Here is a 21,172-nt window from a genome sequence, read left to right as displayed (position 1 = left end):
CCACAGGAACTCGCTGCCATTTTGCTGGAAGTTTACTATTTATTCCTCTCCATAGATGCAGTCTAACCTGCTAACCTTCCATCTTTAATACACATTATCTTCCAAAATTAATTTCCATTTCCTTAACAATTGCTATATGTTAGCACAAACACACTGAATAACTGATTTAAAATTTGATCATTATCTATTTATCATGTACTTTCAAAATACTGTGGGCCTTTAAGATTTTCATGTCTAATGAACAATACCGTAACTTAAGAGTCTGTTTATAACTGTAGCTTTTTAGTGAATTGGCATGAAATGTTTTTATTTTCTTTCTCATTTATATTATGGAATGAATAATTGTGCACTGAATTCAGTTTGCATAAGCTATACATGTTTTACTTTGTATTCTGTACTATTGTTTATTATGTTGTATTTATATCTGCTTTACTATCCCTAATGACGTGCAAGTTATTATATGACTACCCAGCTCCATTAAAATGACTGAAAATCATTTCCTTTCTGAAGTGTGACATGGCAGACATGGATAAACTATGTTTACACCAAACATACATTTGATAAGGCATTTAGTTAAATAGGAATATATTTTATTTCTGCCAATTAAAATTAACACAACCAATGATACCTGTGTCACTCTATGTAGTTAGACTGGCAGGTTCAGCAGTATGGAACCTGTTGGAGATATCCCTGCAATCACAGAAAGCTACAAGACAGTGACAACCTTTGTGTTAGCATATCATGAAATAATGGAGTAGCTCTTGGATTGTCTGTCTGACTGCAAGGATAACTCCAAGGCTATCTCCATGGTAACTAAGAGCCCGAGTTAAAACATGGATCTGACATGGGTACTTAGATGAAATACTTAGTAACAATGTATTGGGAGAAAATGTTGTATACCTACACTCTGATGCTGGGATGGAGATATTTATCCACCCGTACATGAATTAAGACCATAGAAGGTAATGTCTACACTACTTCCCACTTTGGGTTAGTCAGGATTTGGCAACTGAATGTGTCCAGATTGGTGAGGATTTTGTTTCTGGTCTCTCATAATTGGGGATATTGCGAGGATGACACTGAAAAGTCATTTGGCTCCAGTATCTCTTACACATGCTATATCAATCAATAAATACAGAGTATGGACTTGTGAGCTTCTTCTCCACAATAACTTCAAGGCTATCTCCATTGTACAGCTATTGTGTTCAATGTGAAATAACTGTCCTAAATGTATCATTTGTTTCAGTCCATGACAATTTATTATCAAGTGGTGAAGAATGGGTACAATGAAAACTTGCAGCAGTGTCACAGGAATGTAAGTTCAGAAAGCATGAGAAAACAGAATCAAATTTATTATCATTGATATATATCAATAAATGTGTTTTTCAGCAGCAACAAAACATTAAACATTATGATAAGTTATAAAACTAAATAATTAGTGTAAAAGATGAATAATAAGATAGTGTTCATGCAAGATCCATAAATTTGATGACAAGGGGAAGGAGCTGTTTGTCTCCTGTACTTATTCTCCAATGGAATAGTGTACAGGGCATATACGAGATAGTAAGGGTCATGAATGATGAATGTCACTTTGTTGAGGCATCACCATTCAGGATGTCATCGATAGTGGAAGGAAGGTTCAGAAGGGAACCCCGTAGGAGGAGTGAGTAGGTGATGTGCAGATGAAGAGGGTGGAGAAGGGGAAAGAAACTGGGTGATAGTGAGGCAGCTATTGGAGGAACTGCTTAGATTAGGAGGAGGGGGGAAAAGGGACAGAGGGGCAGTAGGTTGCCTCATATTGGAGAATTCAGTATTTATGACTTGGGGTTATTGATCAGCCAAGTGGAGTATGAGGCGTTGTTCTTGCAGTTTGCATTTAGCCCTTCTGTTGCAGATTGAGAGCAGACAGATTACTGTAGGAACGAGGCCAGCAACGAGGAGGCCATTACAGATTGAACGCAGTTGCCTGGTCTGTGTTTGGTCTCACTGATGTAAGTGAAATAGATGAGATTGGAGGAGATGTGTGTAAATCTTTGTCATTCTGGAAGGGCTGTTTGGGGCAGTAGATGGTGAAGAGGGGGGTGGAGTAGGGACAGGTGTTACTCCTCCTGCAGTTTCAGGGAAAGTGCCTGGGCAGGGAGAAGGATTGGTGGGGAGGGACGAGCAAACCAGGAACTCACAGAAAGAGTGGTCACTGTCAAAATTAGAAAGGGATGGGAGGAGAAGATGTGGCTCATGATGGGATCATGTTAAGCTGGTGGGAGTTGCGAAGAATGATCTGTAGGTTGTGTAGGCTGTTGTGGTAAAAGGTAAAGGCCAAGGGTTCTGTATCCCATAACTATCTGGGGGAAGGTGGTGTAATTGCAGAAGAACAGGAAATAGAGGAGGTACAAATGAGAGCTCCATTAACTAATGTGGAAGGTGGGATAGGAAAACCCATTTCTGAAAAAAAAAAGAGTCCATCTCAAACACCCTTGAATGGATGGCCTCATTTAAGGAATGGAAACAGTGGAGGCAGACAAACAGAGGAAAAGGAATGGATGGAGAGAGGAGTAATGTAGGCAGCTGTTGGAGTCAATGGTATTGTAGTGAACGTCAACGGATAGCTTGTCCCCTGAGATGGAGATTGAGAAAGAGAAGGAGGTATTGGAAATACTCCAAGAGAATTAGAGAGCAGAATGGAAGTTGGTAGTGAAGTTAATAAAATTGGTTACTACTACATGTTTGTGTGTTTATCAAACATGTTCCGCTATTCATGAAGATCTATGTAATCTGATATTGATCTGGGCTGCTCCCAGAATTTTCAATTCCCCATTAGAACAAAAATATATTTGGTCCTTGAATATAATCAATAATGTAGCCATCTCAATCCTCTAGATTAGAGCCATAATGCACTGAGAGATGAAATTCATCTTTATTGCCCTCCGTGTGATTCATTGCTCTGAAAATATATCTTAGAGTTCAAGATTTTCTTATGAAGAGGAATATCTTCTCAGTATCGCTCATTTGAAGCCCCTTCACAATTTTGTTTAAATTGTCAGCTTCAATTCTCAATGCATACTGCTCAACCTGTTCAATTGTTCTGCTGAAGCCAACTCGTTCATCCAACCAACCAACTCAGTGAATCGTTCTGATTGGCTTAAAAAGAAATAAATGGGTGTTCAGACAGTGATGAGCCTTCAGAACAGGAAAGTCAAAACAACGTTGTACATGCTTCAGCTATTCCATTATCATTTCCCTTTTCTCTGTGGCAAATATCCCATCATATAATGTTCTGACATCAATAGAGGGAATGTTACCTCAGCAAATTCTGAGAATTAGGATCTATCAGCATTTGGATACACAGAGTTTGATTAGGAGGAGTCAGCAAGGCATTGTTCATGGAAAGTCTTCCCTAGTGAGCCCTTCAGAATTTTTCAAGCATTAACTGAAAGGGTAGATGACGATAGGGTAGTGGGTGTTATCTATTTAGGTTTTAGTAAAGCTATTGACAAGGTTCCATATGGTTCGGCTCATCTGGATGGTCAGATCTCATGGAATCCATGGAGAGCTGGTTAGGTGCTTGCAGGTAAGAAGCAGGGTTGGTGGCTGAAGATTGTTTCTCACAATGGAGGCCAATGAATAGTGATGTGCTGAAAGGGGCAATGTTGAGACCCTTGCTATTCATTATTTATAAAATTATATGGATGCAAATGCACAAAGCTTGAAGAGTGAACTTGTAGATGACATAATTCGGAAGTGTTGTTGATAGTGAAGAAGGTTATCATACATTACAGTTAGGGAAGTGAGCCAAAGAGTGGCAAATGGATTTCAATACAGTAAAGTGTGAGGTGATACATTTTGGACAGTCAAATTAGTGTAGGAGTTACAGTATGAATAGTAAGGCATTAGTGAGCAAGCTAACTTGCTCTGACTCTGTGACTCTCTACTGTATGTCTCTGTGGTATGTAATTAAAAATGCCACAAATACAGTAACTTTCAGTAATGGATTTGCCAGTTCATTTCCTCCTCTCTGAATGTTTTGGAGGAATGACTTGCAGAGTGATTTCAAAAGGGGTCTGGCCATTGCTGGGATGCTTTGTGACCTTCTGCCAGCAATTGAACAATGAAGGCAGGAGGATGTATGTGCCACTGTAACAGGTAGCTTGGCAGTCACTTTTTGAAAGGAAGTTAGGATGTCAAATGAGTTGACAGCACTAAAGCAGGATCATACCTGACAACCCATTCTTGTGGTTGGTTTAGTGGTTCAGTGGCTCCATTTAATATCAAAGAATGTATGCAGTATACAACCTGAAATTCTTACTCTACACAGACATCCACAAAACAGGAGAAAACCCCAAAGAATGAATGACAGGAAGTATTAGAACCCCAGACCCCCACCACTCCCTCCCATGCACAAGCAGCAGAAAAGCATCAACCCTTTCCCGTTTGTTCCAGCAGGAAGCAACAGTGTGAATCACCCATCAAGCAAATAATAGCAAGCACCCAAAGTGAGACCACGATCTACAGTCCAACAAAACTTTTGTTCACCTGACAACTCAATGTGCCACAGGTTCATGTTCGTTCTCTCTCTCTCTCACACACACACACACACACACACACACGCACACACACGGGACAAAGAGGGAAACCTATAGATCATTGTTTCAATGTTGCAATCTGAAGCAATGCTTACTTGACCCCACCTGACTCAAGAATCAGCAGACTCTCCCCCCAGCCCCCTCAAGGGAGAGAGGGGGAGAGAGAGAAGAGAGAGAGAAAATGTGATCACCCGCGTGCAGAGGCCTCCGACAGCCTCACTTGCTGTTGCGCTGTTCCAATATCCACGACGTTCCAGTTGGTGACACTGGCCAGGAATCAATTCATCCACAGAGCCACCCAAGGCCACACCACGAAGGCTCCAAAGGCATCAGTCTCCTGGACATATTGAAAATGGCCAGGTGGCGAGCAGACACAGGAACTCGCGTTGTAAAGAACCGCAGTTTGAGTGCAGCTATAGATCATGGATGCTGCCAGGACCCAATCATCTTGAAAGGAAACAAGTGACTTTCAAGAGAACAATTTAAGCTACTTCACAGATGAGCTTGAAGAAGTCACCCTGTGGTGCAGTCTTAACTCCTCAGCTCATCCAAAAATTAGGTTTCTACCTAAGTCTGCCATTAAGGAAGTTATAGCAGGGTCTTAGTATTCAGTGGACCTCAGTTATTTATATTTGCCAAAAATAATCATTATTTCTACCATTCAATTATCATAAGTCAATCTTCTTAGTGTCTGTCCTTAAGGGTGGAAATGTAGTACAGATGAGCCATTCTATGCTGCAGTCGCATTAGGTCTGCCATATCCAATGACAATAATGGTCCAAATCTGAGATGCATTTTCTTTCAGTGAGCTACAGTCTAGAGGAATATGAGAAGGAAATTCTACAATTGATCTTTTTGTGGAGCCAATCAGCTGTACGTGTTCTAAAAGTATTAGCTTATGGTGCTCAGTGTTCTGTTGATTAAGATTAACACCATGCCTGTCAGGTAGCATGAACAGGAAAAAAATGCTGTTAAAACTAACATTGTACATCATTGCAATATAATGCATCAGTATTTCCATATTTTTATTTAGCTGCAAATCCCATGTTTCTGTAATTGTAGGAAAAATCTTTCTGATGTATTGCACACTCCAGTGCCAATTTTTTCCAGCATTAGAGTTTATTTCATTGCTCCTTTGGTGATAATAGAGTAAATTACTTTTTAAGAGCTCAGACTTTCATCTAATATCTGATTAAAATTACAGCAGTGGAGCTTTGCATAATTTATTAAGTACTTGTAAGCCACCAGACAGCACCTTCAATAATAATGAGAAAACCACCATGGAAAAACACAGTCTCAGATGGCTAGAAGTCCACAGTGAACTGATCCAAATTCGTTATCATCTTTCTTACTTTCCTTAACGCTATATATATGTGGTGAAGCAATCCAGGACGTACCAGCTTCTCTGTATGCATCAGTGAACTATATATAAAAGATTAACTGTTGGATGTAGCTCAAACATCTGTGCAGCATGAAAACTGCCAGTAAACAAAGTATATTAGTAATTTTAATGCTCAGTCTAAATATTGGGGCTGGTTGTTACCAATGTTGTAGATTACAGCAGGAGCAATACTGTATATTTACTGGATTTGTTTAAAATTATGTAATACGAGCAATAAAATCATCTCTATTTCAAGAAATATGTCAAGAGATTTTGTGGCTGTGAAAGAGACTTGTCCGATCCATTGAAACACAAATAGAATTCTCAGGTAAGCTGGGGAAGTAGTCCACAGAATGCTATAAGGAATTTTTGGGTTAAGAGCAGGAAGGTACAGTATATATCATCTATATATTGCCTATTTGTGCTATGTGATATGTAGCTAAAAATGATGACTGATGGTCATCATTTTTCAAGGAAAAGGCCCAGATAGGATTCTACCAGCTGATCCTCTAGGTCTGTACAAATATTGTGCCTATAGGGAATCCACCATCATAAGCACTAATGCTTGGTACTTGTTAAGGACATCTGTCAATATCCGGAGGATCGGAGAATGGCAAATGTAGTTTCCTTGTTCAAAAAAGGTAATAGGGAGAATCCTGGGAACTATAGACCGGTGAGCCTTATGTCGGTTGTCTGCAAACTATGGGAAAGGATTCTTAAGGATAGGGTTACGAGCATTTGGAGAAGTACAGTCCACTCAAGCATAGTCAACATGGTTTTGTGAAGGGAAGCTCGTGCCTCACGAGCCTAATTGAGTGTTTTGAAGAGGTAACAGAAGTAATTATGAGGGTAGGGCAGTAGACGTGGTCTACATGGATTTTAGCAAGGCGTTTGACAAGGTCCCCCATGAGAGACTCATCCAGAAAGTCATGAGGCATGGGATCAGTGGAAGCTTGGCTATTTGAATATAATATTGGCTTACAGGAAGAAAATAGAGGTTAGTAGTGGAAGGAAAGTATTCTGCCTGGAGGTTGGTGACTAGTGGAGTGCCGCAGGGATCTGTCCTGGGACCGCTGCTGTTTGTGATTTTTATAAATGACCTGGATGTAGAGGCGGTAGGATGGGAGAGTAAGTTTGCGGATGACTCGAAGATAGGAGGAGTTGTGGATGGAGCTGTAGGTTGTCAAAGGTTACAAGAGGATACAGACAGGATGCAGAGTTGGGCAGAAAAGTAGCAGGTGGAGTTCAATCCGGACAAGTGTGAGGTGATGCACTTTGGAAGGAAAAACCAGAAGACTGAGTACAGGATTAATGGTCATTTACTTAAGAGCGTAGATGAATAGAGGGACCTTGGGGTTCAAATCCATACTTCCCTCAAAGTCGCTGCACAGGTTGATAGGATAGTTAAGAAGGCCTATGGGATGCTAGGCTTCATTAATAGGGGGATTGAGTTCAAGAGTAGAGAGGTCATGTTGCAACTCTACAAATCTCTGGTAAGACCACACTTAGAGTATTGTGTTCAGTTCTGGTCATCTCATTACAGGAAGGATGTGGAAGCTATGGAGAGAGTGCAGAGGAGATTTACTAAGATGTTGCCTGGATTGGAAAACAAGTCTTATGAGGAAAGGTTAGCAGAGCTGGGACTTTTCTCTTTGGAGTGTAAAAGGATGAGAGGCAACTTGATAAAGGTCTACAAGATTATGAGAGGCGTAGATAGGGTGGATAGCCAGTACCTGTTTCCCAGGGCACCAATAGCAAACACCAGAGGGCATATGTACAAAGTTAAGGGAGGGAAGTTTAGGGGAGACATCAGGGGTAAGTTTTTTACTCAGAGGGTTGTGAGTGCCTGGAATGGCTTGCCAAGGATGGTGGTGGAGGTTAAAACATTAGGGGTATTTAAAAGCCTCTTGGACAGGCACATGGATGATAGAAAAATAGAGAGTTAAGCGCTAGTGTGGGTTTAGTACTTTTTTTAAAGAATATATGGTTCAGCACAAATTGAGGGCCAAAGGGCCTGTACTGTGCTGTAGTATTCCAGGGTCTAGTATCTGTTCTGCTTCTGTTAACCCCCAATTCTCATTTTGTCAGTGATCTCATCTCTGTTTAATAATTTACTTCATATATATGTATGTATGTATGAGTGTGTGTGTGTGTGTGTGTGTGTGTGTGTGTGTGTGTGTGTGTGTGTGTGTGTGTGTGTGTGTGTGTATTAATGCTCTTTTAGAAACATAGTCATAGAGTCATAGAATCTTTGAATGCTGCAGCACAGAACAGGCCCTTCAGCCTATCTAATCATTGTCAAACACTTATTCTACCTAGTCCCATCAACCTGCAACCTGTCTATAGTCTTCCATACCCCTCCTATCCATGCACATACCCAAATTTGTCTTAAATGTTGAAATCAAACCCACATCCACCACTTCCCATGGAATCTTGTTCCACACTCACACCACTTTTGGAGTGAAGAAGCTCCCCCCCTCCCCCATCCCCATGTTCTCAGTTTCTCGAGCCTGGGCAACATCTAGTAACATTTCTCTGCACTCTTTCAATCTTATTGATATCTTTCCTGTAAGTAAGTGATCAGAACTGCAGACAATACTTCAAATTAGGCCTTACCAATGTCATATACAAGTTCCCTACTCTTGTACTCAATACTTTGATTTATGACGGCCAATGTGAAAAGAGCTTTCTTTACGATCCCATCTACCTGTGATATCACTTACAAGGAATTATGGATCTATATACCCATATCTCGCTGTTGTACTGCAGCTCTCAGAGACCTAACATGCACTGTGTAAGTTCTACCCTGCTCTGTCGTCCCAAAATGCAACACTTCACAAATGTCTGCATTAAACTCCATCTCCCATTTTTCAGCCTATTTTTGCAGCTGGTCCAGATCCTGTTGCAAGCTTTGATAGCCTTTCATGCTGTTCACTACCTCCCCAATCTTGGTGTCATCCACAAATTTGTTCACCCATTTTACCATATTATTGTTTTGTTTTATGATTCCATAAACAAATTGAAAGAAAAACACGGAGCTGGGAGATGCATGTCTACTTCGTTTTTACTTTTATGAGATGTTTTTTACCTTCGCAAGGTTAATTCCTAGGATGTCTGGACTGTCTTACGCAGAGAGGTTAGAGAGACTGGGCTTGTACACGCTGGAATTAAGGAGATTGAGAGGGGATCTGATTGCAACATATAAGATTATTAAGGGATTGGACAAGATAGAGGCAGGAAATATGTTCCAGATGCTGGGAGAGTCCAATACCAGAGGGCATGGTTTGAGAATAAGGGGTAGGTCATTTAGGACAGAGTTAAGGAAAAACTTCTTCTCCCAGAGAGTTGTGGGGGCCTGGAATGTACTGCCTCGGAAGGCAGTGGAGGCCAATTCTCTGGATGCTTTCAAGAAGGAGCTAGATTGGTATCTTATGGATAGGGGAATCAAGGGATATGGGGACAAGGCAGGAACCGGGTATTGATAGTAGATGATCAGCCGTGATCTCAGAATGGCGGTGCAGGCTCGAAGGGCCGAATGGTCTACTTCTGCACCTATTGTCTATTGTGTGCACTTATGGCGTGGTGGAGTAATGATGAATGCAATTCACTTACTTTTACATATAATCTGTAAGGAATTATTCAGATGAACAAAGAATGCTTAATCAAATGACAGTACTCAAATATTAAATATACTCTAGTGAGATGACATCTTTCCTGACAAGGGGTGTGTCACTGCTTAGCAGATGAGACTTGTGGCTGTGAAACAATCTCAGATTCAGAGACTTCCTCTGCGGTGGTCGTCAAAAAAAAATGTTCTCTGGGATTGAAGACAGACCTGGGCACCTTTCTCATCGTATAATTGACTCTGTCTCATCAACATTTCCATGCGTTGTCTCCAGATGACATTAGCCACCATTTCCACTGTGTAGGAGAGTGGTTCAGTTCTGTCCTTAATCCTTTCAAGTGTTTCTGTCTGCTGTCTCCATTGATATAGCAACTTCAACTGCTCATTTAAATGTTCATTCTTCTTCAGTCAGGAGCCTTTTTTTGAATAATTTCTTGTAAGATTCCACAAAGTAAACAGTCTCTCAGTGCATCATTAAGCCCATTACTGAACAGACGATAGACAACTTTTTCAATTAGCCCAGTAAACTGAAATGGGCTTCCTTTTGATTCTGCTTATGAAACCTAAAATGTTCTGCAATCAACAATGGTTTTGGTTCCAAATATTCCTGTGTGACTTTCACAATATCAGCAAAGCTCAATTGGCTGATTTGGTCAGAGCAGTCAAGCTTCAAATCAAACTGAATGCCTTTCCACCTAATGCATTCAGGATATCTGACACTTGCTTTTCATTTGATTTAAAATTCTGTTCATTCACTCAGTATACAATATCAGGTTATCTCTTCAGCAATCTAAATGGTCAATAAAACCATAAAATGTAGGAGCAGAATTAGGTTATTTGGTTCATCGAGTCTACTCTGCCATTTCATCATGGCTGATGCAATTTTTCTCTCAGTCCCAATCTCCTGCCTTCACCCCATATCCCTTCATGCCCTGACCAATCAAGAATCTCTCAACCTCTGTCTTAAATCGTAAAGACTTGACCTCCACAGCTTCCTGTGTGGCATCAAATTCCACATATTCATTACTTCCTGGCTAAAACAATTCCCCCTCATCTTCATTCTAAAAGGGCACCCCTCTATTTTGAGCCTGTGTCCTATGATCTTAGACTCTGCCACCATAGGAAACATCCTCTCCACATCCACTCTACCAAGGCCTTTAACCATTTGGTCTATCTTTCTAAGGTATACAGCCATTTATGCTTGATTAGATTTATTATTACAGGTTCAGTACCCCTTATCGAAATTCCAAAATTGAAAACTTCTGAAATCAGAATTTTCTTTTAGTACTGTCATGACATCGCAAATTGAAAATTTTGCAAGACTCTGGGAAGGTTCCCAGGTGGTGGGCAGGCCTCTGCACATCACAGCCAGTTCTGAGAAATGACATCACCTATGTAATGAACAGAAGTGAATGAAAATCACTGCATAAAAAGAAAAATGAAGATCTGAATCATGTATTGTCTGCATCAAAGTGAACATATGCCGCTTGATGGTATACTGATCATGAAACAAAGAAAGATCTATCACGATGAACTGAAAATTGAATGTAATTGTGAACATTCAGTAGGCTGGTTGCAGAAATTTAAGAAAAGGTATGGCATTACATTTTTAAAGTGTTTGCTGGTCACGAAAACCTAGCACCAGAACAAGTCTAAGATGCTTATTGTTTTTATACCTTACTTAACGACATTAAATTTTTAATGTGTCGCTGATGAAAATCTAATACCATAACAAGCCTGCAATGCTGATTGTTTTTATACCTTACAGAAAACCTAAAAAAATACAAATGCAGTGTACTGTAACCTTTTTAGCAAAACACAGTATCATAGGAGGAGACTGAAATTCTGTTGTTGGTATCGTTGTTCAACAGTTGATTCAGGTTTTCTCCCAATGCCGCTGAGCTGCTTTTGTTACCCTGCACACATTATATTTTCATTATATTAATGGTATGTAACAATTTCTACTGTTAAGTAAATATGTGTGATGAACAAGTGTAAGACAAAGACCGCTTACCGGTAGCACATAAATTCAGAGGGGGAAATGTTGGTGATCCTAAGCTACCTCATTATATATTGCAATATCCAAAAAAATCCAATATCCAAAACACTACTGGACCCATGCACTTTGGATAAAGGGTACTCAATTTGTATTATCACCCTGCACTCACTGTTTATGAACCCATGAATTTGGTCCTTTTCTGCCATTTTTTAAACCTGATCGTCTTCGACTCTGGCAGAAAAAAAACCCACTGTACTTCTTTTTTGAACATTTCACTGTGCTTCATCAGGTTGATAGACATCTCTGGTTCATTTGAAAACTTACTCATCACTACTGTTATGTTTTATAACTCCATAAACTAATCAAAAGTAAAAATGTAGCTGGGAGACGGCTGTTGACTTATTTTTACCTTTAATGAGGTGCGCACTTGTGACATGGTAGTATGATGACATATGCTATTCATGTATTTTACATATAATAATAATAAATTATTTAAACAAATAAAAAATGCTTTTATATATTATATAAGAATAGATTTACAAAATTACTCAAATATTACTGAAATATTAAATACACAATAATTATCATCCAGATCGTTATTATAGACAAGAAACAAAAGCAGACCTAACACCTGTCCCTGTGGCATTCCACTAGTCACAGGCCTCCAGTCAGAGACACAACCACCTACTACTACTCTCTGGCTTCTCCAGCGAACCCAATTTCGAATCCAATTTACTACTTCGTCCTGAATGCTAAGCGACATAAACTTCTTGAACAACTCAATGCGGGACCCTGTCAAAGGCATTGCTAAAGTCCGTGTAGACAATATCCATGGCCTTTCCTTCATGAATTTTCCTGGTAACTTCCTTGAAAAAATATCGAAAAGATTGGTTTAGACATGAAGGCGGAGTGGAGTGATGATGGTGCTAAACGGCGGCTCTTTTGCTTGCATCTTCGGAAACTGCTCTATTTCCATCTTTAATATCTCTATGTTTCCTTTTCAGGGGTCTGTTGAAGACCCTGACCTGGAGTTACATGCTGACTATGGTTCTTTGTGGAAATAGGACCCACTCTTGAGGTTTCATAACCGGTCGTTGTTGTTCAGCAGGCCAAGGGCTCGGCCCAAGTATTTGGCTCAACTTTGGAAGCCTAGGATCTCAGGGCTCTGGAGACAGGTGGATCGAGGCTCAGTGTCATGACAGGAGATCCGTGCGTCATCGGGGGAGTCGGAGTATCTGCGGTCGTGTGCCCAGAGATTTGTGATCTTTGGGTACAAAGCTAAAAAAAAGAGATGTGGCGGATTTTTAACATCATAAAGCATCGAGTTGTTTCTTATGTCTCTCCGCTGTGAAAACGGAGACACCGCTTTCTCCCTTATTAGGGAAAGAAAGAGAGCCTGTGGTGTGTTGATACCGGGTGAAATGTGACGTCTTTGGCGTAACTGCAAGTCTGTGTCTTTGCTGTTGCTTTGGTCACACTTGAGTGCTCGGTGGCAGGTGCCAGTTAAATGTCATCTCCAGTTGTTACAAAATAGATGTTGCCTGATGAATTTCGTACTGCAGAAAGGGTGGAGATTGAAATTTTCTCACAACTTTCAAAATGCTGTGCTCATTCAAATAAATGAATGTTGGAATGGGCTCAAGTCATCTACTGGCTGTTTTTGCTTTGTGTACAGTCAGGTATTGCTATTTAGCACCTTCTTTTATTTAAAGGAATCTATTGAAATGTAGTGAGATCTGCATGCAAATTATAAGGCACTTTTTCATTATATGATACATAAATTAATGCCATGTGAGTTGATAGGGTTATTAGATGGTGAGTAGAAAGTTGGGGGATTGAGTTCAAGAGTGGCAAGGTAATGTTGCAGCTCTATAATATCCTGGTTAGACTACACTTAGAATATTGTATTCAGTCCTGGTTGCCTCATTATAGAAAGTGTATGGAATCTTTAGAGAGGGTGCAGAGGAGACGTATCAAGACCCTGCCTGGATTAGAGATCATTGTCTGATGAGGATAGACTGAGTAGGCTAGGGCTTTTCTCTTTGGAGCAAAGAAACATAGAACACAGCACAGCACAGGAACATGCCCTTTGGCCCACAATTTTGGGTTGAACCAAATAAATTAATCAAATAGCCAACTAAACTAATCTCCTCTGTCTACATAATGTCCATTATCTTCAATTTTCCTCACATTCATTTGCCTATCTAAACATCCAGCAGCAGCCCAGGCACCCACCACTCTCTGTGTAACAAACCTGGCTCTCATATCTCTTTTGAAATTACTCCCTCATCTTAAATTCATGGCCTCCGGTCTTAGATACTCCAAGCTTTCGAGAAAAATACTGTCTACTCTATCTATGGTTCTCATAATCTTATAAACCTCTATCAAATCTCCCCTCAGCCTCTGCCTCCCCAGAGAAACCAACCCAAGTTTATCCATCCTCTCATTATAGCACATGCCTTCTAATTCAGGCACAATCCTGATAAACCTCTTCTGTGCCCTCTCCAAAGCATCAGAACCCTTTCCATAGTGGGGCAACCAGAACTGAATGCAATAATCCAGATGTGACCTAACTAGAGTTTTATAAAGCTGCAACATAACTTCCTGACTTCTGAACTCAGTGTTTTGACTAATAAAGGCAAACGCTCCATATGCCCTCCTAACAACCTTATCAACCTGTGTAGCCAGTTTAAGGGAGCTATGAATTTGGATTCCAAGGTCACTCTGCACATCAACCCTGTTAAGTGATAGTTCAGTGTACTTACTCTCTCTGTATATTTGGCCTACCAAGATGCAACACTTAACATTTGGCTGGGTTAACCTCCACTTCTCCCCCCATATCTACAACTGATCTATATACTACTGTATTCTTTGCCAGTCAGAAGCTATGCTTAACACCACCGATCTCTGTATCATCTGCAAACTTACTTGCGCACCCATCTACACTTTCATCCAGGTAATTTATGTGCGTCACAAACAGCAGATGTCTCAGTACAGATATCTGCAGAACACCACAAAACACAAACCTCCAGCTAGAATAAGTCCCTTCAACTACCACCACCTTCTGTCATCTATGGGGCAAGTCATTTCTGAATCCAAATGGCCAATTCATTATTGATCTCATACATCTTAATCTTCTGGATGAGGGTCCCAGGAAAGACCTTGTCAAGCTCCTTACTAAAATCCATATAGACTACATCCACAGCTCTGCCATCATCAATCACCATCATCACCTCATCAAAAAACATAATCAATTTAGTAAGACATGATTTGTCCCACACAAAGCCATGCTGGATCTCCTTAATTAGGCCATAGTTTTCTAAATGCTCATAAATCCTATCCTAAAAATTCTCTCCAGTACCACTGACATGAGACTCACTGGTCTATAGTTTCTCTTCTTGAATAATGGAATACATTAGCTACTTGCCAGTTGTCTGGGATCTCGCCTGTGACTTAAAAATACTGGTCAAGGCATCAGAAATCTATTCACTTGTCTCTCTCAATGACCTGGGATATATCCCATCAGGCCTTAGGGACTTATTCACTATAATAGTCTTTAAGAGACTCAACACTACCTTCTCCTTGTGGTCACCCATCTACTACCTGAAGCCTGTACTTTGGGTGTGACCACGTCAGTAAAAAACTCCAGCTCCAGCTCCAGTTCCTTGACTTTGTCAGTCAGGAACTAAAGTTGGGTGCACTTCCTGACAGTCATGAGGGAAACTATCAGGTATCCTGAAATCTCACAGGAGGAGTATTCCTCTGCCTTATCAATCCTGTCTACATTGAGTTAAGGATAACAAATTTCTGCATTTTGATGTAAGAAACCCTCCTGGATGTGCCTAACAAATTCTGCCCCATCTAAAACTCTTACATTATGAAGATGCCAGTTTATATTAGGGAAGTTGAAGTCCCCCATGACAAGAACCCTTTTGTTTTTACACCTTTACTTAATTGACCTTACTGTTTGTTCTTCAAAGTCCCGGTGGCTATTGGAGAGTCTGTAGCACAAACCCATCAGAGTGTCTGCAGCCTTCCTATTTTTGAATTCTACCCATGTAGACTCAGTGACTAAGTCCCCTGAGTGCAGCTGTGATATTGTCCCTAATAAGTAGTTCAACTCCCATCAGCTTTCATCAGCTTTACCCATAATACTCTCAACATTAACAATACACACACTTCAAACTATCCATCCTATCATATCCATTGTTTGCTTCTGCCTATTTTTGTTGACCTTGATGTCTACCCTCCTCTCCATCTCTCCACTGTCTGACCTGGTGCTCTGGTTCCCATCCTCCTGCCAAGCTAATTTAAACCTTTCTGAGGAGCACTTGCAAACCTCCCAGCCAGGATATTGGTTCTCCTCCAGTTCTGGTGCAACCTGGCCCTCCAGTACAGGTCAACCATTGCCTAGAATGTTAAATCATCCAAGAACCTAAAACCCTGTACCTTGCACCAGTTCCTCAGCCATTCATTAACCTGTACTGACATCCTGTTCCTGCCCTGTCTAGCATGTGGCACTGTGTGTAATCCAGAGATTAAGACCTCAGAGGTCCTGCTCATCAGCCTCTTTCCAACTCCCTATACTCTCTGCGCAGGACCGCTTTCCCCTTTCTGTCTACATCATTGGTGCTTATGTACACCATGACTTTTGGCTGCTCACCCTCCCCTTTGAGAATATGTTGCAGCTGTTCTCAAGCATCCAGAACACTAGCACCTGGGAGGCAACACACCATCCTGGTGTCTCTCTTGCGGCCACAGAATCTCTTTCCATCTTCCTAAGTATCGAGTCTCCTAACACTATCTCTCTGCCTGACTTTAGCCTTCCAGAGAAGGCTAAAGGCCCTCAGAGGTGACCACAGTGCCACTGGCCTGGCTGCTGCTGCTGTACCCCCCAGCAGTATCCAAGCAGGTACATAAAAATGGCCCGGAGGATCATCTGGGACTCCAGCCACCCCAACCACAAACTGTTTCAGCTTCTCTCTAGCAAATGGTACTGTAAGTTAAGACCAGGACCAACAGGCTCCGGAACAGCTTCTTTCACTGGGCCATCAGAATGACCAATACACATTGATCTGATTGCATATCTGACTGTACACATATGTACAGAAAACAATTATGTTTACAATCTTTAGTGTTTAGGTAATATCCTCTTATGTTTCCCTTCCTTATTGCTTGTACATTGTGACAGAGAAGCAACAAAGATTTTTACTCCATGTTTTGAGATGAATGTAAGAAATAAAATTCTAAATCCAATTCTACTTCTAATTTCTCAAGGTCACTTTTAATTCTTTCCCCTCCCAATATAAACCTATGCCCCTGTGATTTTATTATTCTTAACCTCAAACAGTCCAGAGAGTAAAGTCTTAATCTATCTACCCTCTCCTTATAACCCATGTCGTCCAATCTTAATAACATTGAGGTAAATGTTGTTTGCACCCTCCTCCAGTTTAATGACATTCTAGCGATACCAGAGTGACAAAAACTGTATGCAGTGCTCTAAATGTGGCCTTGTAATCTCTTGTACAGCTGCATTACAGCATGCAAACATCGGTATTCTGACATAGGAAGGCAAGCCTGCCAAATGATTTCTTCATCAATTTGTCTACCTTTAACATCACTTGTAAGGAGCAATGGCATCCCTAATCCTCTGTACTACAACATTCTCCAGAGTCCTACCATTTACTATGCAAGTCCTGCCCTGTTTTACGTTACCAAAGTGCAATACTGCACATTTGTCTGAATTAAAATCCACCTGCCATTCCTCAGCCCATTGGTCCAATTACCACCAATTTTAGTGTTATCTGCAAACTTATTAACAATGGTACCTACATTCTTATCCAAATTGTTAATATAAATGATGAACAACAGTAATAATGAACATCACTGATCTCTGTGTGCCACATTTTGTAACTCCAAAACATATATCTAATAGAAAGAAAAACATGGGGTCAGGGATAATGTGTCTACTTCTTTCTTATTTTAGTGAGGCGCGTAAATATGATGTGGTGGTGTAGTGATGTATGTATTTCATTTACTTTTACATATAATATTTAATGAATTATTTAAACAAAGAACACTTAATCAAACAATATATTTACAATATGAATCAAATATTACTAAAATATTAAATACACAACACTGTGGAAAACCAACCTCCCAATCTGACAAAAAACTTTCTACCACCACCTCTATCTCCTATCATCAAACCAATTTTGCATCTAATTGGCTTTCTTGATCTTGTTCCTGTGTGATTTAATGCAGCCAGACTAGCTGACCATGCCTACCATGTAGTGCTTTGTCAAAGATCTTGTTAAAATTCATGCATCACTACCCTGTTGTCCTCATCCATCTTCTCGGTCATATCTTTAAGAACTCAATCTTAACTGATGTTGCTTGGATTAGAGAATATGTCTTATGAAGATAGGTTGAAGCAAGATAGTTTTTGTCCTCTTTGAAGCAATATTTTTACAACCCTGGTATTCTTAGAGCTGTGTGTGATCTTCCTATATATTTGCTCCTGAACTTCAAGTTGCCAATTTGGGTTCAATCCCATCAAAGTGATCAACAGCTTCTTATTCCTCAGTTCTACCTTTATAGCCTCTCAGACTGACATTTTGGGAATATGCTCTCTAAGTGTGTTATAATGTTTTCATTAATATTCTCCTACCTCCACTTCTATGCTGTCCCTCCGTCAGTCATGTTTCTGTATAACACCAATATCTCAATCCCATATACAACTATACCCATCCATGCTCTGAGTTCATCTGCATTACATTAGTTTACATTAGTCTTCTGTCATTCCCCGGTGTGCTCCTTCATATCCTGTCCACTGAACTTTTTCTCTTTATTTTCTGTATTCATTCCAACTTTCTGAACAGTTTCACTATTGTTTTGGGTCCCAAGTCCCTGCCACACTCATTTACACCCTCTCAAGCAGCTCTAACAAATCTTTCCTCCAGTATGTTGCTCCCTCTTCTGACCAGGAGCAACCCCTGCCTCTTGCACAAGTCACCTCTGCCCCAGAATAAATCCCATTGTTTCAAAACTCTGCACTAGCTGCTCAGCCATGTATCAATTTGTGCTATCCTCCTGTCAATAGTGTGAGCCACCAGGAGTAATCCAAAGATTACTAATGTGAGGTTGCTTTTAACATCCTGCTAACTCCCTACATTCATTCTGCAGGACATCATCCCTTTTACTACCTAAGTCATATGTACAATGACCTCTGGCTACCTACCATTCCCCTTGAGAATTTTCTGCTACTGCTCAGATACATGCTGGACCCTAGCACCTGGGTCTCAATTGAGGTTAGGGAATCTCCTGATTGTCCCCATAACTATCAAGTCTCCTCTCACTGTAGCTCTGTCTGTCTTTACAAACTAAGCTTTACTTGCTGCCTGTCCCTACAAGTCAAGTTCAGCTTTCTAACACAGCAGTTGATTCTTCCCAGGGTCAAAAAGTTGTTTTTGAGTAAGTTAAACTTCCAACCATATTCTTTGTTGAGCCTCTTGTCATAAATTAGTGAACAATAGAGTCCTTATTGGCCTGTTATTCAATCAAGAGAAAACAGTGGGGTCCACTTCGGCATTAGTAAACAATGCATTCACCTGCTGTGATGAATATAACTGAAAATATCACATGTACGTGAAGTTACGAAGTAACAAAAGCAGTATAAGTATTAGAGAGCAGTTGAGTGGTCAAGGAACGAAAGAAAGATGGGGTGACTAGAATCTATTCATCTGTCTTCAATTTCTGCAATGGACAACTTGTTCATCTGCAACTTGTTAGTATGTCTTTTTTTTGAAAACCCCTTTGTGCTTTTGAAATAGTTTTTAATTTGGAATTCTTTTACAATTATTATGATAATTATTTCATAATTATTTTCTTCTATCATCAGGGAGCCTCACCACTCAGGAGCCTCGGGACTCACACCACCAGGTTCAGGAACGGTTAATTCCCCTCAACATCAGGCTGTTGAACCAAAGGGGATAACTTCATTAAACTTCACTTGCCCTGTCATTGAAATGTTCCCACAACCTATGGACTTACTTTCAAGGTTTCTTCATCTCATGTTTTCGATATTTAATGCTTATCATCATTATTATAACTTCTTTCTTTTTGTACTTGCACAGTTTATTGTCTTTTGCACACTGCCTGAATGCCCAAGTTAGTGCAGTCTTTCATTGATTCGATTATGGATTTATTGAGTATGCCCACAAGAAAATGAATCTCAGGGTTGTATATGGTGACATATATGTACTTGGATAATAAAGTTACTTTCAACTAGATAGAAATATTCAGGGAGTTTTAAATGTGTTTTAAGAATTTTATCTAAATTTAAGTGTGTATTACTAGAAATAAATGAACTGTGTTACTTTGTCACCTAGAAGTATTTCCTCCTTGGTAGGGATGGAGGACCCACCTCTCAAATAGTGGGTATTGACAGCTAAAGTCACCATGAGGATCTTGCATTTGATAAGTAGGTGGCTGCAGAATCTCACTTTAGTGAGGGTACCCGTAGCTATCTATTTCAGAAAGGGCTTAAGATCTTTGAGTTTAGAACTTCACAGAAAGCAAACCCAATACCATTACACACTCTCTCCTTCTGTATATCATTACCAGGTGTGGTCCATGACAGACCTTACCTACATCATTCCTGGAGAGTTTGCCTCAGTAGGTAAAGATAGCCCAACTCATATGTGTCATTATATGCCAGTCCACGTCTCAGTCAATGCCAAGCATATTAGTTAGCTTTCAGATGTCAGTGCACCAAAATGCAGTTTGCTTCCCAGATGCAAAAGGCACAACTGATATTGAAGATGGTCTTATCTCCCTTGATATCTCTGTTAATATGGATAATTTCCCCTCTATTCACCAACATGTTAAGATATTTTGCTTTTGTTTGACTGGAGCAGAAGTATCTCTCTGCCTGACTTGCATTGTCCCTGAACCTTTGGTAATGTAAGCGATTATACAAAATATACAACTGTGAAACTTAATCTGCTAAATGAACACACTATATTCTCAGAGAGGCTAATGACAAAGTACAAAAAAAAGTTTTAAAAATTCAGGAATTCAAAGAGAAAATTTTAAGGGGAAATCATCTTTTGTTTATATTTTCATAAATTACTGGTTCCGGCACAGATGTTAAAACACATTAGGGCAGACTGTAATCTGGAAATAATGTGAAAAGAATTATACAAACCTGCATATCTCCTGCCTCGCTGGTTTTAACTAGACCGTGGGGGCACTTGTCTCACTGATTAGACCTGAAGGCTCAGATGTATTTTCTGAAAAATTTCTAATTGGCACATGGAATTGATTTTGTGCAGCGGTTTAGAGCAACTGTGAAAACTACCTCATAATTGGTACCATTCCAATAATAATCTTTAGAGATGATTTCGGGAAGGTTTGATCTGATGATCCATCAGCACAATGATGGAAAATCCATAGACCCCACCACCCTCCTCCCAAATCCATTCGATAGACCTTGTGCTAAGGTCTAGCCAATGATCGCAAGAACCCCTTCGGAAACTCAACTGTTTTACCTCAATGTGGCAGAGTGAATGAGAACTTGATAGTAA

General features: G+C 40.2%; 1 protein-coding gene across 1 annotated transcript in view; it reads left to right on the top strand.

Moving 5' to 3' along the window:
• cnbd1 (cyclic nucleotide binding domain containing 1) overlaps positions 1–19,798 on the top strand; it is a 207,509-nt gene extending 187,711 nt beyond the window's left edge. The window contains exon 14 of the mRNA XM_059979039.1: positions 19,486–19,798. Within this exon, the coding sequence (XP_059835022.1) occupies positions 19,486–19,542 (57 nt within the window). The 3' untranslated portion in view covers positions 19,543–19,798. The remainder of the gene's footprint in view (positions 1–19,485) is intronic.
• Positions 19,799–21,172: the final 1,374 nt, after the last annotated feature.

This window comes from Hypanus sabinus, chromosome 1 (assembly GCF_030144855.1).
Source record: "Hypanus sabinus isolate sHypSab1 chromosome 1, sHypSab1.hap1, whole genome shotgun sequence".
In the NCBI taxonomy this organism is placed as follows: domain Eukaryota; kingdom Metazoa; phylum Chordata; class Chondrichthyes; order Myliobatiformes; family Dasyatidae; genus Hypanus; species Hypanus sabinus.
The sequence above is the reverse complement of the archived record's forward strand: the minus strand, read 5'-3'. Positions and strand labels throughout refer to the sequence as shown.